Source organism: Vanessa cardui, chromosome 5, assembly GCF_905220365.1.
Source record: "Vanessa cardui chromosome 5, ilVanCard2.1, whole genome shotgun sequence".
Lineage (NCBI taxonomy): Eukaryota > Metazoa > Arthropoda > Insecta > Lepidoptera > Nymphalidae > Vanessa > Vanessa cardui.
Window position 1 is genome coordinate 4,292,295 of NC_061127.1, and position 17,659 is coordinate 4,309,953.

The 17,659-nt window shown below is 33.9% G+C and overlaps 2 protein-coding genes across 2 annotated transcripts; both read left to right on the forward strand.

The window, feature by feature from the left end:
• Positions 1–6,317: 6,317 nt before the first annotated feature.
• On the forward strand, positions 6,318–7,433 carry LOC124530055 (prostaglandin reductase 1-like). The gene has a single exon (XM_047104040.1). It carries the CDS (start codon positions 6,331–6,333, stop codon positions 7,342–7,344), a length of 1,014 nt encoding a protein of 337 aa, XP_046959996.1. The 5' UTR covers positions 6,318–6,330; the 3' UTR covers positions 7,345–7,433.
• A 6,561-nt stretch (positions 7,434–13,994) lies between these two features.
• On the forward strand, positions 13,995–15,952 carry LOC124530035 (prostaglandin reductase 1-like). Its single transcript, XM_047104010.1, has 2 exons — positions 13,995–14,133; positions 14,824–15,952. Exon 2 carries the CDS (start codon positions 14,854–14,856, stop codon positions 15,865–15,867), a length of 1,014 nt encoding a protein of 337 aa, XP_046959966.1. The 5' UTR covers positions 13,995–14,133; positions 14,824–14,853; the 3' UTR covers positions 15,868–15,952.
• Positions 15,953–17,659: the final 1,707 nt, after the last annotated feature.

A 17,659-nucleotide genomic window follows, 5' to 3' on the forward strand; every position in this document is an offset into this window, starting at 1 on the left:
GTACAGAATCAGCAAACAAATCTCATACCTTGGCATCGAGGAGTTAGACAAGGGGACCTTATTTCACCCAAATTGTTCACTAATGCAATGGAGGATATGTTCAAGACGCTGAACTGGAAAGGACGTGGCATCTACATCAATGGCGAATACATCTCTCTCTTGAGATTCGCAAACGACATTGTCATCGTGTCAGAAACGTTGCAGGACCTACAACAAATGCTAAACGAGTTGGCTGATTCTTCTTTGCGTAGTCATGTTTAATGAACATTTTCTACTGGAACCGACTGTTATATACGGTACCGTCCTCGAAGTTGTTCAAAAATATGTCTACCTCGGGCAGACTTTGCGATTAGGTAGAAACAGCCTTGAGGAAGAGGTGGATAGAAGAATTCAGCATGCTGCCCGCATTTGGGAAGTTACGTCGAATCTTTACATCGTTGATCCCACAGTGTCTGATAAAGACGAAAGTCTTCAACCAGTGCGTCCTACCCATCATGACATACGGAGCCGAAACATTGACGCATCAGAAATTAGGTGATCCGTCAAAGAACCAAAGTCATAGCCCACAAGATTAGTACGCTGAAGTGGCAGTGGGCTGGCTATGTTTGTCGTAGAACCGAGAACCGTTGGGAAAAACGTGTTCTAGAGTGGAGACCGCGTCTCGGCAAACGTAGTATAGGACGTCCTCAGGCACGGTGGAGTGAGGATTTACGCAAGGCGGCAGGCAGGCAGGAGCTGGATGCGAGTAGCCGGAGAAAGACCACAGTGGCGTGCCCTTGGAGAGACCTATGTCCAGCAGTGGACAAAAAAGGGCTGATGATGATGATGATATTTTCTAGAATCTTTGTCACCAACAATACTGTGCGTGAAAAGATGTTCGTTAGGTGTCAGCTAGCGTTTTATAAATCATTCGCTTGGCCGATACGCAATCTAAACTCTATAATAAATCACTCTACAATATCACGAGCATTTATGACAAATCAATTCAATTTGCAAGTAATCATAATTTGAAAAAAAATATATCGTAATTACTTGCAATTTTATAAGTTACTTAATCAAACATAAATTCACGATTTATAATCTTAATAAATCTAAAATCTTTATAAGCAAGATATAGTCAGATAAAATAATAATAAAAATTGTTTATGAAAACAATAACACAGTACCAATGTATGTCGCTCCGGCATAGAAGAATACTCGTAGTGTATCCATTATCTATTGAGTATGTGAGCGCATCAATAATTATTTAGTATGTGTGTGTATGTGTATGTGTCTGTGTGTGCATGCGTGTGATTGTGTGTGTGTTGTTTTGGAATGTTCGAGAATATTCTTTAAGTTATGCGAACTTGATTATACATATTCTTCTTCATTTATATAAACGACGATTTTTATTGAAGGGCTGCTCTCGCTAAAGGAATATATTAATTATGTAAATTTATTGCAACTTTTTTTAACTAAAGTTTACTTAAGGTTATTAGAAGGTACTGCTCCAATATTTGTTTCGTCAGTTCCAATTGAAAAACTAAAGTACATTCAACCCCATGTAATTGATTGATTAACCAAAGTATATGCCCAGAGCCTTCTATTATTCTGTTCTCCATTAGAAGATTATTATCTTTTAATTCAATTATAATAAACTTTCACATTTTGTTTATGAAAGACCCAAATTATGGATATGAAATGGAAATTCTTAATTTTATGGTCAAGAAGTGGTAATGACAAGGTATTTTGAGTTAATCTATACTTATAATAAATCTGTAGGGAAGTCAATTCTGTACATGAAATATTTTTACAAAATAACTATCAGGGGGTGATAAGGGGTCGATACTGATGGCAAAAATGCAATCAGTAAAATTTTTGTCTGTCTGTCTGTCTGTCCATATAACCGTTATAGAAACAAAAACTACTCGACGGATTTTAACGAAACTTGGTACAATTATTTTTCATACTCCTGAGCTGGTTATAGTATACTTTTCATCACGCTAAAGTCCATAGGAGCAGAGCACTGAAGGGAAATGTCTGAAAAACGGGAAAGTTACCCCATATTTTGAGCTTCCGTCGCGTGTTTAGCGTTAATGGTTAAAGCTACACAGAAATCATGTATTACGGAAATGTTCTCCTTAAAATTATACAAAAAATATCCCATGACAGCCTATGTCTATCTTTTATGGTTGACTCACAATAACACGTGTCACTCTCAATAGCTTAGTAGTTCGAAGCTTTCGGATTATATTTGTCTATTCCTACGTTTATAACTCTCTCAATCATACCAAATTACAAAAGTTAACAGTATTAACTATTCCATAAAAAAATCATAGAAATCGGTATAGAAACACCAAAGTTATACATAAAAAAGGCTAATAATAAAGCTATCGCACGTGAGTACTAAATCTATACTATTATATAAATCTCTAGAGTCTGTCTGTACACTTATTTTTGTCGTAATTCGTCATGTGTTCTTTGACTGACTTAATTTTTACCATTTTTGAAATTTTTGTGTGTCTGTATCATTATATAAATTGGCATACAGGAAAAACATGTATTTGCGCTAATCATTGGCTATCTATACATACAAAAGTATATATAGATAGCCAAAAGGATGTGTTTGCATGTGTGTCATCGATAAACTCAGAAACTATTTTAATCGATCATTATGAAAATTGGTTCATTGGTAAATCTATTGTTTTATGGAGAAAGTAATTATTTCATCCGTATCATTAAAAATAACCAACAGATGGCCCTTACGTGTATCACGATACATTTATATTCCGATCAACCGATAATTATAAAATATGAAATAAAAAATGAAAATCTACTCAAAAAGCATAACAACTAACTTAATTTCCGTCATATGCCAATAAACATAAAATAATCACAGCAATAATAATTGTCATTTTAAAATGAGATAATTATTATAAATTACATATATGGGAAGAAGTGATTAGCTGTTTTGATTATAAGAAAGTAAACAATAATCATAATTGGTTAGTATACTCATAACTCCAATGACAATGAATCTTAAGTATAAATTGTAAACGTAAGACACATAACCAAAAAAAAAACAACTTATTTATATAAATAGAAGCCGTCATGCCATTGAAGAAACAAAAGATCGGAATATCAACAATATATGCGTAGCGTCATCCAAAAGAGCTACGGAAACAACACACCAACAAGAAATACGTTTGGAAACAAATAGAATCCGAATTTCTACTTTAAGAGCTGCCAAAACAGTTAGTCAACGAAATGATCAAGTTCCAGATCTTCGAACACGCATCTTTATTAAGAGATACTGATAAACCTGACAAGCCCAATTACTGGATGATGAATGATTAAAAAAGACTAAGTCAAGAACTAGAACCAATCTCAATAAATCAACCTTTAATTACTATAAATATATATAGGTTATGATAACAAGATGAATCCCGATGTGATCATTGGTTCAATAAATATAGTATGCCCATATTGTCACACTAAATAAACTGCTGGTATATGCTACTCCACTGGTAAAATGTATTTACCACAACTGGTTGAACCACCAGAACCTCTTCTTACCTACGTTACGGGAACTATTAAGGAGTCTAAATATTTCCTTCAGTATATTAGAAATTACAATTCATGCTTTTAAATGACATCTTTTGGAGTAACAAATATTGTAATTTCGCGTCTACGTTTAAAGTGTATCATATGATTGGTTCACTTCTTCCAGTATCTAAATAAAATCCCCAATTTCTGGATATTTATTTCACAGATAACGTAGAAAAAGATTGATCTTCGATGTATGTTCAGTACCACAACTAATTGAGAAATCATCGCTAAATTTAGGATTATGCCTAAAACTGCTCTAGATAGTGAAACAACAAATGATTCAAAGTAATTATCAATGCAGATAGAACGCAGAGCATAAAAGGCGTATTAAAGCTTCCATAGCTTCTGAAGTCACAGCTGTAATTGTCGGTACAGAAATTACAAAACGAGGTATTGTTATCACTAAGCGACACAAAAACAATCAAGGTGTCGCTGAAAAATATCAATCGTATGACAATTATTACGATTATCCAATTATGATTATGCGAGCAGAAGATGGATATCATCTCGGACTGTATCAAAATATTATCACGACAGGCTCTGTGACATCGAAGAGTTAGTTGTATGGATTTTTATGCGTATCGTATAATTAGAGATAATCAATCTAACCATATTCTGAAGTATCGTCCACTGTTTTAACAATTCATTGTTGACATGTACGCTATGGTCGATAACGAAGGATTAAGCTACATTCGATGCAACCAATCAAAACTTCGAGCCAAAGGGGATATTTATTTTACGAGATACATACAGATGACAAGTTTGTAATCGTTATATCATCGATATTTGATAGAACCGGATAATAGAGGACGTTTTTGGTGTGATACAGACTTTTCTAGACTATAGAAATTTAATTAAAATTTTCATCGTACCAACTTTACATCGAGATTACACCAACAAAAACATTCTCATAAATCATATCTGTTTCCGGATTCAAAAAAAAGAAGATATGATCTTGATAAATAAGTTTATGGGTGTTATGACCAATCTGCAGCCTATCGAGAACATCATTGACGAATATTAAATGAAATAATTTTAAGTATTTGATTAGATCTCGCATATTTCTTGATTATTTGTACATTGTATCGGTAATTAATTACAAAATGAAAAATTAAAAAAATATTTTTCTACGACTAATGCCCAGCGAAGCGGGCGGGTATAGCTAGTATTTTAATAATTGTGACGAGTAGTAATAATAGTAGAGCAACACTTGTGTGACTCGATTTATGTATGTTACTCAACTTTTTCGAATTGGAAAATTTGTCTATAACCGTAAATAATTATGAAAAAGGAATCAGATATATTTAAGCTAATTTATTTTCTATTACATAACATAACTTTTGAGTTTGTCTTAAGCTGTTAGCCATCATCTGAAATCATAAGCATAATGGATAAAAGACAAATTAAGAAAAATAATAAACAAGTAGGAATTTTAAATACAATAAAAAAATATTTAAAAAATTACGTTAATACAATTATATTTAACATGTCCCTAATAAGTATTTTTTTATAAATATAATGCGTACTTTTGCGCTATCATTCATTTTTTCTATAAGTAGATTGTATCAGGTAATTACATGATCCATTCAAAGTTCCGAATTCATTGCCGAAAGCGAAAAGTCACGATGAGGTGTGGAGCGTAGAACATACTACGATGACACATATTATAATATAAAATATATGTATATAATGGTACAATATTGTGAGCGCATCGGAAAAATCGTCAGTCTGCGATAGCTCGCGGAGTCAGTGACTTGTGTGATACTCGAACTTCTAATAAACAGGTAAATCAATAATATTAATTACATAATGTGTAATTATATAAGTGTTTATAATCTCTGTTTATATTTTGTATCTTCGTAATAATCGGCTTATTTATTTATATATCGCGCAGTGGGAAAATATTCGGTTTTAACTTTGATTTGATAAGTCTTGTTTGTTTTTCGGCATGTGATGTTAGTTTTTGATTGATTACAAATAATATTGTTTACATAAATAACAATAATTTGACGTCTAAGAAGTTAATATGATTGAAACGAATTCAACAATTGTTTTTATTTGATTTTATTTTATATACTTCATAATATATATATCGTTATCTACTTGTTCTAAGGTAAATACTTTAAATCAATCAATCTATCAAAATAAACTATTCAAGTAGGCTTTTACAAGCACTTTTGAATCGTCATTTTACAATTAAGTGAAGCTACCACTGGTTCGGAAAGTAGATTCTACCGAGAAGAACCGACAAGAAACTCAGTAGTTACTCTTTTTTAACGTTTAAAAAATACAAAGTCGTTTTAGTTAAGTAAAATTATTTAAATTAATATATCCTGCTGTTGTTCGTGCCAAGTGTTTTTCAAGATATTCATTTATCGTGTATTTTATATTTTGGTTAAAAGTTCATTAAATTATAAATTTGTAACCAACAAACCGCTAAAGTTTCGTGACTTTCCTAGAAAGTTATTTGGTTCATTCTATAATATACCAATATCCTATTATCCGAGCACAAGAGGCGTAAAGACATATAAACTTCGAGATCGAGTTGTCGTGATGACATTGGTTGGAGAACTCGAATAATCTATTATGTTCATTGTGGTTTTGAGAACATTAGAACTTAAATAAATTCAATAAATATAATAATTCACGACAGTCATGTGAAAAATTACTAATTAATTCCTTTTACTTTTTTTCAGTGCTTTTTCACCATGATGATGTATGATTTAACAATCATACATCATCATGGTGAAGGCAAGAAAATATGTGGTTAAAAAATACTTCGAAGGCGTACCAAAAAGATCTGATTACGAATTAGTAGAATACGAACTACCACCTCTGAAAGATGGCGAAGTTTTGGTCAAAGCTGAATGGATCAGCGTGGACCCGTACTTGCGTGCTTACCATCGGGTTCACCAGTTGCCGTACGACCAATTTGCTTATCAAGTTGGTATAGTTGAAGAATCCAAAGACCCCAAACATCCCGTAGGAACCCGAATTGTATCTCATGAAGGGTGGCGTGACTATGTTGTGTTAAATATGGGAAAAGATGCATCGGATAATATTTTAGACGTAAAGTACAAGTTACCAGATTTGAAAGGCATGTCCCCGTCGATAGGTATTGGTACAGTTGGAATGCCTGGAATTTCGGCTTATTTTGCATTATTGGATGTTTGCCAGCCGAAAGCTGGAGAAACTGTAGTTGTAACCGGAGCAGCAGGAGCAGTAGGTTCTGTTGTCGGACAAATTGCTAAAATCAAAGGATGTAAAGTCATCGGTTTCGCTGGATCGGACGATAAAGTAGAATGGTTGGAGAAGGAACTCGGATTCGACAAAGCCTTTAATTATAAAACCACCGATATCCAGAAGGAGCTTAAAGCTGCCGCACCTAATGGAGTGGATTGTTACTTTGATAACGTGGGCGGTGAAATGAGCAGTATAATTATAGGTCAGATGAATAAAAGAGGAAGAGTAGTTGTTTGCGGCAGTATTAGCTCATACAATGAGGATCCAGCGCAACTACCAAAAGCTACGATTTTACAACCATCTATCCTTGCAAATGAGCTTATGATACAAGGATTCACTGTAATAAGTTGGCTCGACCGCTGGCCTGAGGCCATCGAACAGATGATTACCTGGATAAAGAAAGGTCAATTAAAGCCAACGGAGCATGTGACAGTCGGTTTTAACAAGCTTTTCGACGCATTCGTTGGAATGTTAGCTGGAGAAAACATTGGAAAGGCTGTTGTTAAAGTTTAAGGAATTTTACAGTAATATTAAAACTATCATCTATAAAAATAGTTTAATATTAGTATAGATGTTATATAAAATAAATATATTTTTTAATTGAAATGTTTCGTATTTATTTCATCAATTTAATGTCCCTTGTTTATTACTGTTACACAAAATCAACAATTACATAGAAAGAAAGTCAAGTCCACTCATTAGTAAATACTATTACATGTTCAATTACTTTCTTTCATTTATTATGTAGTAATAATGTATTGTTACCAGTATTAAGATTATAAGTCTAGAAGAGATATCATTCTATATATGAATACGTAATTATACGCTACTCCAACCATAAGTATCTTGGGAAAATCTTTATAGATACCCGATTCTTGGGGGGGATGTCGGGTCATGTGAGATTGTACAAACTAACACAAAACCCTGCGATGGCCGCCATCACCATGGAAACGGTGAGGCTGCGGATCTCTTTCGTAGCACGTCTGCTGCCCCTCCCGTGCCTTGCTTCGCTCGTGGCTAGCGGAGCAACGCACGGGAGATTTACACGGGATATTTTAATGCAAAGCCAAATTGGCTTTGCGTTCCAATTCACTGCGGAACTGTACGAGGCTCGAAATATCCAAGCCAAGTATTTCGATGATAGCTGTGGCGGCTATCGGAATGTTCTGAAATCGTGGGGATATGACAAAATGTAATTTGCGCAAATTTGCGTCTTTTTGGGGTTGAAGTGGACTAAATTTAGCCGGCCCCAGTCCGAGACTTTGTTTAATGAAGACACGATTTCAGACACAACTTGTTTCGGTTTTCTTCGAAGTTTTCCCGAGAAATGTTAGCCTGGCTGGTGTATGAGGTGTCTACGGTACTCTCGTTTGCATAGCAGAATATTACAAATTTGCAACAAGTCATTGATATGCAGAAAAAACAGAGTGGATGGTAGAGGAGGGGAGCTTTGAAAGATGTTATCTGTACCATATACAATCGAAGACCTTCGCTATGTTCAGACTGGCCGCCAAAGCCTCCCCCTTGCTCTCAACTGCTTCCGCCCATCTGTGAGTAAGGTAAACTAGAAGATCACCGGCTGAACGACCCCAACGGTACCGCAGAAGCTGGCAGTTTATAATTGTTTCCATTACCTTGGAGAACAAGGAGGCTATAGGCCTATAATTGGAGGGCCTTTTGGCCTGAGCGATTACTCGTTTTAGAGATCGGATGCCCCAAAGCAGTCTTCCAGGAGTAGTAGTAGTCGGCGACTATTCGGCAATGAGCAAAATATATATATAATGTATTAAAAATTTTACAATCTGTCTTACACATTTCAAAATGTAATGGCACTTTGTAAAAGGTTTATCCTCTTTAGTAACTAAAATTACTAGCATAACATTAAGACGACAAAAATTAGTATCTTAATAAAATTTAAACTGTATGATTATTATTGCCTCTAATTGTCTTTGCGTAAAATAAATAATTTTGTTTGGATTTATTTTTGTATTTAGACTAAAGGCTAAACGGCCCATTTTTTTGAAGAAACCAATAAATACTTACGTCTTGTTTTTTAAAAAAATATATTGTTTGTTAGTACGGTAACTGCGACTTTTCGGGGGTTATTGAACCCCCAAAATCACCCCTGGCTACGGCCATGGTGGTGCTGTATTATAAATAAATATATATTAATTAAAAATTCTAAGTAGTGCACAATAATATCTGAGTATTAGCAAATCTAAATACGTAAGTATATGTTTTGTTTATCTTTATTCCTAGTTCCTAGTATCCCTTCACCAATACGATATTGATATAATTTATCAGCTAATGTTACACTAACAAAACAAGTGAACCATCGATACATACATATTATAAAATCGATTTGAAAAAGCATGTACTAGGGGTATTTATTAACGAAACGATAACGTATCACGAAAATGTAATTTTTAGGAATTTTGTCTGTTAATCTGTTCTTTGTTACCGCTAATCTTGGAAACGGCTTTACTAATTTGGATGCGGTTTTCACTGACATATTGCAGTTAACTTGATGTAACAGACACACATCAACACCGTCTAGGGATATTTTAAATTTACTCAATTATTTCAAAATTTATTAAAGATAACATGCAGCGTGTTTATATTTTTGTAAAGCCCGTTTATCTAACTATACTCCAGAATAAAAATAAACCTTATTATTTTGCGTAAACAATTTTATACTTAAATAAAGAAAAACCGTAAAATAATAGTAAACAATTAATGTTTGTCTCAAGAAAATGTGAAAAATATGGAAAGGTTATTGTTTTCAACGGTCATTTGAAAAAACTGTAGTCTGTAAAACCACCCAGGACATTTATAACGGCCCTGCAACAATTTTACATACTTTGGATTTAGTTATCCAAGTCTTGCTGCGGTATATTGTCCCAGATCCGACTAAGATGCAAAAAAAAGTTGCTCTTCCGTCGCAATATTGGCAGGGAATTGCCTCAAAGCCCTTAGTTGCAGTATGTCCCACGCGTGCTCCATGGGGTTTAGGTCAGCTAATTGAGCGGGCCAGTCTAAGACCGATACGTCTTGTTCCTACAACCATCTCGTCACCACTCTCGCTGTGTCCGGACTGGCGTTATCGTGAGCATGAATTGTTGGCTCATTTTTAGTCTATTGGGCAAAATTATTGGCACAAGCATCTCTTTACGGTATTTTTCAGTCGCCATGGTGTTTCTGATCCAAACGAGGTTTGTTTTTCCACCAAGATGAATTCTCCCCCAAAACATAACAATCCCGGCGTGGTATGAATGGACTTTCTGAAGATGTTGCAGACTATCATGATCAGGGAATCGCCAAACACGTACTCTATGTGTATCGGGATGGAAACCAAACCGGGACTCATAGGTAAACAGCACTACAGACCACTGGCTATCTTCTGAGAGCAAATTTACACGAACCCACTCTAGTCGTCGCCCACGACATCCTCGGCATAGTGCTGGAGTACGAAGCGATCTGCGAGTATGAAAGTTAGCTTCATGCAGCCTTTTCCTTACAGTTTGGTCACTCACAAGCAGCTGGTCCTCTGGCTGGAGCCTCTGAACCAATTGCAGTGCCGTAACATTTGGTTTTCTTTTCCCGGCAACTTACCAATATCGGTCTTGTCGTTGAGTGGTTATGCGCTACCCACTTAGATATCTTTCAGTCACTTCGTTAGTAGCACGGTAGCGTGACCACAACCTAGATATAGCGTTTTGTCTTCTTCCAATCTCCTCAGCAATACTCCGTTGAGTAGCCCCAGCTTGGAGCATGTCTACTGCCCTCAGCATTTCTTCTTACGTTCAATGGCGCCGCTGCATGATGCACGATACACACAATAGGTTTAACTCGATATTAATCGATAACTTGTTATAAAACTTAAATTTGACAAAAAAATCTCAATATAACTGTAGATAAAAAAAACTTTCGGCCATCGCTACCATTATGTCGCGAAAATATATATTTTTTTAATTCAAATTTAAAATTGTCCAAAAAGGTTTACAAAATAGTCTTTTATCAAAAGATTTTAAAACTTTTTTGAGTTAAAGAATATTTACAAAATATCCTTAGACGGTGTTGATGTGTATCGTCGTATATAGGCCTTATTTTATTAAAATCTGTGCACAAATAAATGTATGTGAAGGCGCATGGTGCGCCATCTTGTTTTTCGTACTGGCTGGAAAGAGTGTCAATGGAAGTCGAACGGCGCTCTAGTAAAGCGTCGCGGCGCTGGTAGCGAGGCAGCCATCTTGAATGCAGTTACATTCAAGATTTCCCGCGCACCACGTATGCGACGAATCGCTAATTTCCAACAGTCTGTATTTTAAATAGATTTAATGTTTATATTAACATAAAGTATATACTATTTTAACATAAAGATATTTATAACTACTGTGAAATTATTTGTGATTGATTTGCTTAATTAAAACTATACTGAATTTGTGAACAATACTTTGAATATACGCCCGCTTATAATTAATTATTGTGATATTGGCAGTAAAATGTCTATATATGTATGTAATAATATGTCAATTAAAAAAAATGCATCATAATATTTTTTGTATAAATGTCAAGTTGACTTGGTAGTCTGTAAAACGTTTGTTATGTTATGAAAAATATATTTTTTCATCCATTGACGTAACACGCCACCAGGCGGTGCTGCGATGTATCTACCACCGTAAGATAACAAAATTAGTTAGATTACGATCTATCTCATCATATTGTAAACTGTCGAAAAATAGTGAACCGTGAAATATGATTGCAATTTTTCGCTATATTGTTAAACTGTTAGATAACATTTTATCATCATAATAGATAAATCGATTTTTTATTTTGAGAATTATGATTGCATATCTGATTTTTAAATTTAGTATCTCGAAATTTTGTCAATGACTTCGTAAATAATTATGATAAAGGAATCAGGTGTTAAGGGAAATACGGACAAAATTATATATGTGGAAAAAATGTCGCATTCACCTTATTTAGAAATTGGCGGCTTTTATTTACATCTTCGCGACTGTATCCTGTAACGGCAACCATATTTCAAATCTTGTGAGATGTTGGGCGCCATTGTCACAGTCGCGTCTTAAAAACCAGTTCAAACTTTTTAAAAGTTTAATGTACAAAAGGTTTTCCCCCATTTTCTGTTATTGTTTTTATTACAAGTTATTTGTTCTTATTTGTAGTTATTTCTATTAAAGTCGACGAACTATAAGTACTATGTAATTTCGATTATCTTAATTGCAAAATGACATACCATGTCATATCATCAACAACTTCATTTTCATTTTACAGGACACCACCAATATAGTACGTAACAAGCTTGTGACTTAATATATTAAAAATAACAACTAATAACATTCGTTTATTAACAATACAATTAATAACATTATACTTTGGTGAGCTTTTTGCACTAATACTTTTTTTCATTTTGAAATTGAGCATGAGTTAGAATAACACAAAGTTTTTAGAAATACGACTTTTTGGTTTGACACGCATATCACTCCAAGAGCTTGCCTTTGAACTAGCCAAAAACTCCTTTCATCAAGGACAAGAAGCGTGCTGGACAAGAATGACTTAAAGGTTCTCTGAGAAGAAATAGAAATTTGGATACGATGTATTTCTTGTTTCCTTTGGGCTATAACAGCTAAAAGACAAATTAAGCAAACATTTATAAATGTGTAGGCATTATAAATAAAGTAAAAAGTATTTTTAATCAGGTATTTCTCTAAATAATGATATTCTTGTTCAACACAAATCAGACAAGTCTTCTCCATATTTTTCCCAAATTTATTAGTAAAGTAAAGTAAGTAAAGTAACAGCCTGTAAATTTCCCACTGCTGCGAAAAGGCCTACTCTTCCATTAAGGAGAGGGTTTGAAACATATTCCACCACGCTGTTCCAATGCGGGTTGGTGGAATGCACATGCGGCAGAATTTCGATGAAATTAGACACATGCAGGTTTCCTCACGATGTTTTCCTTCACCGCCGAGCACGAGATGAATTATAAACACAAATTAAGCACATATATAATTATATAGTAGTAGCTTGTCTGGGTTTGAACCCGCAATCATCGGTTAAGATGCATGCGTTCTAAGCACTGGGCACTCTCAGCTCAGATTTATTGATTATCTAAAACACACGATATTTTTATAGAAGAATATATTAAAATTTATTTAATTTTAGTAACGACTAAATTATAATGTCTGTGAATTATTATTCAGTGTCAGTATTTATCATTGCGACCCATTTTTTATTATTCAATCTTGTTACTCTTGTTACTCGTCTGCATAGAGTAAACTCTTAGAACATAGAACTTAGAGTAGAGAGATTTCTTTTGTGGGGCAATGTATACGATTCTACAACAGGATCCCAGAAAACGTTCAAAATGCTTCTGTAGCCAAATTTAAAAAAAATGTTAAGAACGCTTGAGTGCGAAAGGTGACTATACAATTAGCAAGTTTATGTTAGACAGCACACCTTGGGAATTAAACGATCGCTTCCTGGCTATTTCTATTTATATATAATTATACAGTATCTTATTAATTTGACAAAAAAAGACCGCTGATTTTCTTTCTCCTCAGGTCAGGGTGTTCCTTTTTCTGAACCGGTGGTAGTGTTTAATTTGACCATCAATAAGCAAGTGTAATGCTTCTATGTTGAATAAAGGAATTTGAGTTTGAGTTTGATTGATTACAAAAAGTTGATTCCGTAATCATTACGTTGTATCAAACAAAGTCGCTTACCGCTAACTGTCTCTATGTAAGCATCGGATTTTAATGCGATTTTTTTTAAGAAATAGAGTAATAGAGAGCTAGTTTTTTGTACATAATGCATGTACAATATTGTCATGTACTGTACATATACGGTATTGAACCCAAACCTATTTAAATAATTACATCCATATTTTGTAGAATTAAAAAGTATCTATATGCTTAATTACAAATAAATATTATATTTAACATTTTTCTAATACGATATATTTGTTAAAATATAATGAAATGTATTAGATATCAATACATGTTAATATATTTTGTTTATAAATATAATGCGTACTTTTGCGCTATCATTCATTTTTTCGATAAGTAGATTGTAGCAGATACTAACATGATTCGTTCAAAGTTCCGTATTCATTGTCGAAAGCGAGAAGTCACGATGAGGTGTTAAGCGTAGAACTTACAACGATGACACAGACTATAATATAAAATGGTACAAAACTGTGAGCGCATCGGAAAAATCGTCAGTCTCGAGATAGCTCGCGGAAGCAGTGACTCGTGTGATATTCGAACTTCTAATAAACAGGTAAATCAATAATATTTATTGAATAATGTGTAATTATATAAGTATCTATTATAATCTCTGTTTGTATTTTGTATCTTCGTAATACCCGATTTATTTATTTATATATCACGCAGTGGGAAAATATTCGGTTTTAACTTTGATTTGATAAATCTTGTTTATTTTTCTTATATATTAACTTCTTAGACGTTAATTCTTTTTTCGATTTTATTTTATATACTTCATATATATAGTTATCTGCTTATTGTAAGCTAGATAATTTACTTGCTTTACCACAAGTGTGTATTGTATTGTAATGTAATAAATGAAGCTGATTATCATTTAAGTGTTTTTCAGTATTCGTTATAAAAACTATGTAACTACTAATATACCGCGAATTTTATATTTTTTGCTTAAAGTTCATTAAATTATAAATTTATCACCAACAAACCAAATACAATTTCGTGATTTTCCTAGACAGATCTTTGAGTTATTCTATAATATACCAATAACCTATTATCCGAGCACAAGAGGCGTAAAGACATATAAACTTCGAGATCGAGTTGTCGTGATGACATTGGTTAGAGAACTCGAATAATCTATTATGCTCATTATGGTTTTGAGAACATTAGAATTTAAATAAATTCAATAAATATAATAATTCATAACAGTCATGTGAAAAATTACTAATTAATTCCTTTTACTTTTTTTCAGTGCTGATTAAATCGAAAAACATACATCATCATGGTGAAGGCAAGAAAATATGTGGTTAAAAAATACTTCGAAGGCGTACCAAAAAGATCTGATTACGAATTAGTAGAATACGAACTACCACCTCTGAAAGTTGGCGAGGTTTTGGTCAAAACTGAATGGATCAGTGTGGACCCGTACTTGCGTGCTTACCATCGGGTTCACCAGTTGCCGTACGACCAATTTGCTTATCAAGTTGGTATAGTTGAAGAATCCAAAGACCCCAAACATCCCGTAGGAACCCGAATTGTATCCCATGAAGGGTGGCGTGACTATGCAGTGTTAAATATGGGAAAAGATGCATCAGATAATATTTTAGACGTAAAATACAAGTTACCAGATTTGAAAGGCATGTCCCCGTCGATAGGTATTGGTACAGTTGGAATGCCTGGAATTTCGGGTTATTTTGCATTATTGGATGTTTGCCAGCCGAAAGCTGGAGAAACTGTAGTTGTAACCGGTGCAGCAGGAGCTGTAGGTTCTGTTGTCGGACAAATTGCTAAAATCAAAGGATGTAAAGTCGTCGGTTTCGCTGGATCGGACGATAAAGTAAAATGGTTGGAGAAGGAACTCGGATTCGACAAAGCCTTTAATTATAAGACCGCCGATATTCAGAAGGAGCTTAAAGCTGCTGCACCTAATGGAGTGGATTGTTACTTTGATAACGTGGGCGGTGAAATGAGCAGTATAATTATAGGTCAGATGAATAAAAGAGGAAGGGTAGTTGTTTGCGGCAGTATTAGCTCATACAATGAGGATCCAGCGCAACTACCTAAAGCTACGATTTTACAACCATCTATCCTTGGAAATGAGCTTATGATACAAGGATTCCATGTCATGAGTTGGTTCGACCGCTGGCCTGAGGCCATCGAACAGATGATTACCTGGATAAAGAAAGGTCAATTAAAGCCAACGGAGCATGTGACAGTCGGTTTTGACAAGCTTTTCGACGCATTCGTTGGAATGTTAGCTGGAGAAAACTTTGGAAAGGCTGTCGTTAAAGTGTAAGGTATTTTACAGTGGTATGAAAACAAACCCACATAAAAGTATTTTAATATCAGTTACGCGTGCTAATAAAAATAATAAAAATAATAAAAATTTACTGAATTTTATCGTATTGATTTCAATAATTTAATGACCCTTGTATATTACTGTTACACATACATAAATACATAAAATGAAAGTCAAGATGATTTATCGTATAATATACATTTTCAATTACATTTTATAATTTATTATGTAATATGAATGTATTGTTATCACTATTAACTTTATAAGTTTTTGAATAAATATCATTTAATTTATGTATACAGAATTATGCTGTATTCCAACCATAAGTGGAGAAAAGCCAAATAAACAACACGTAACACCAAATTATCGTGATGTCAAATAGTTCGAGAGCTTAATTAATCTATGATGCTTACGATGGATTTGTGAAAACTAAACTTGGTAGTAAAATGAAAGTGGATATAAGTAGTTAAGTGTAATGGCACTGTGTTATAAAATTAAATAATAGTACACCATTTAATAATAGTACACCACCACCATCCATCGATACATACATATAATAAAATCGATTTGAAAATATCAAGTTGTTTTGTTTGAAACATTGGTTGGTTGTCTGTAAAACTTTTATTATTTAATGGAAAATATTCACGAAGAAGATTTGTATAGGGATACCCATTGACTTAATTGACCACCAGGCGGCAATACGATGTATAAATCACTATATCATTTTATTCTTATCTCTATCTATATCTGTATCTCTATCTCCATCTCCATCTCTATCTCTACCTCTATCTCTATCTCTATCTATATATCTATCTCTATTCCTATCTTTATCTCAATCTCCATCTCCATCTCTATCTCTATCTCTATCTCTATTCCTATCTTTAACTCAATCTCCATCTCTATCTCTATCTCTATTCCTATCTTTATCTCTATCTCTATCTCCATCTCCATCTCCATCTCTATATCTATATCTATCTCTATCTCTATTCCTATATTTATCTCTATCTTTATCTCTATTCCTATCTTTATCTCTATCTTTATCTTTATCTATTACCATCTATACTTCCACCTCCATCGATTTCTATTCACATCTCTTACTCTTTCTCTATATCTACCTCTATCTCTATATTTATCTTTCGATAGTATATATAAAAGAAAGTTAAATTATTAAAAACTCTAACCTAACCGAAATATTATGAACTATCGAAATTGTATATATTATATTGCAAATTGAATAAACGTGAAATAGTTTATAGTTTAACGGTATTTGCAATTATACGGTGAAATAATGTGGCGGATATCAGGGTTGGCAGGGTGGGCACATAACCTTTAACAAATCAGCGCGCGACATGCATCCGTTCTACGCCAGTTCACAATTTGACCAAATCCCATCGACAGATTACAATATAGCGGAAAATAATACAATATTTCAACAGATTACAATCTATCTTGTCAGATTGTACTGAATGACTTGCTGAGGTACTGAATGACTAAAATAACATTTAAAACGGTCACGGTTACAATACTATTGCTAAAACCCAATGTATTATGTCTCCGTAATATATTTGATATGATAGGTTAATACGACCTAATCGTACGAATTACATGTTGTCATTACCTTACATAGATAATATGTAGATCAGGTTTAACTTTTGAGTCTTAGTTTATTTCGATAATTTGGTTGTTTTGTGCTATATTCAAAAATCCATAGCAACATTATGTATGCGAAAGTTACTTTGTCTTGTCTTTTTTGTTAAATAGGTGGCAAACGAGCGGGAGGCTCACCTAA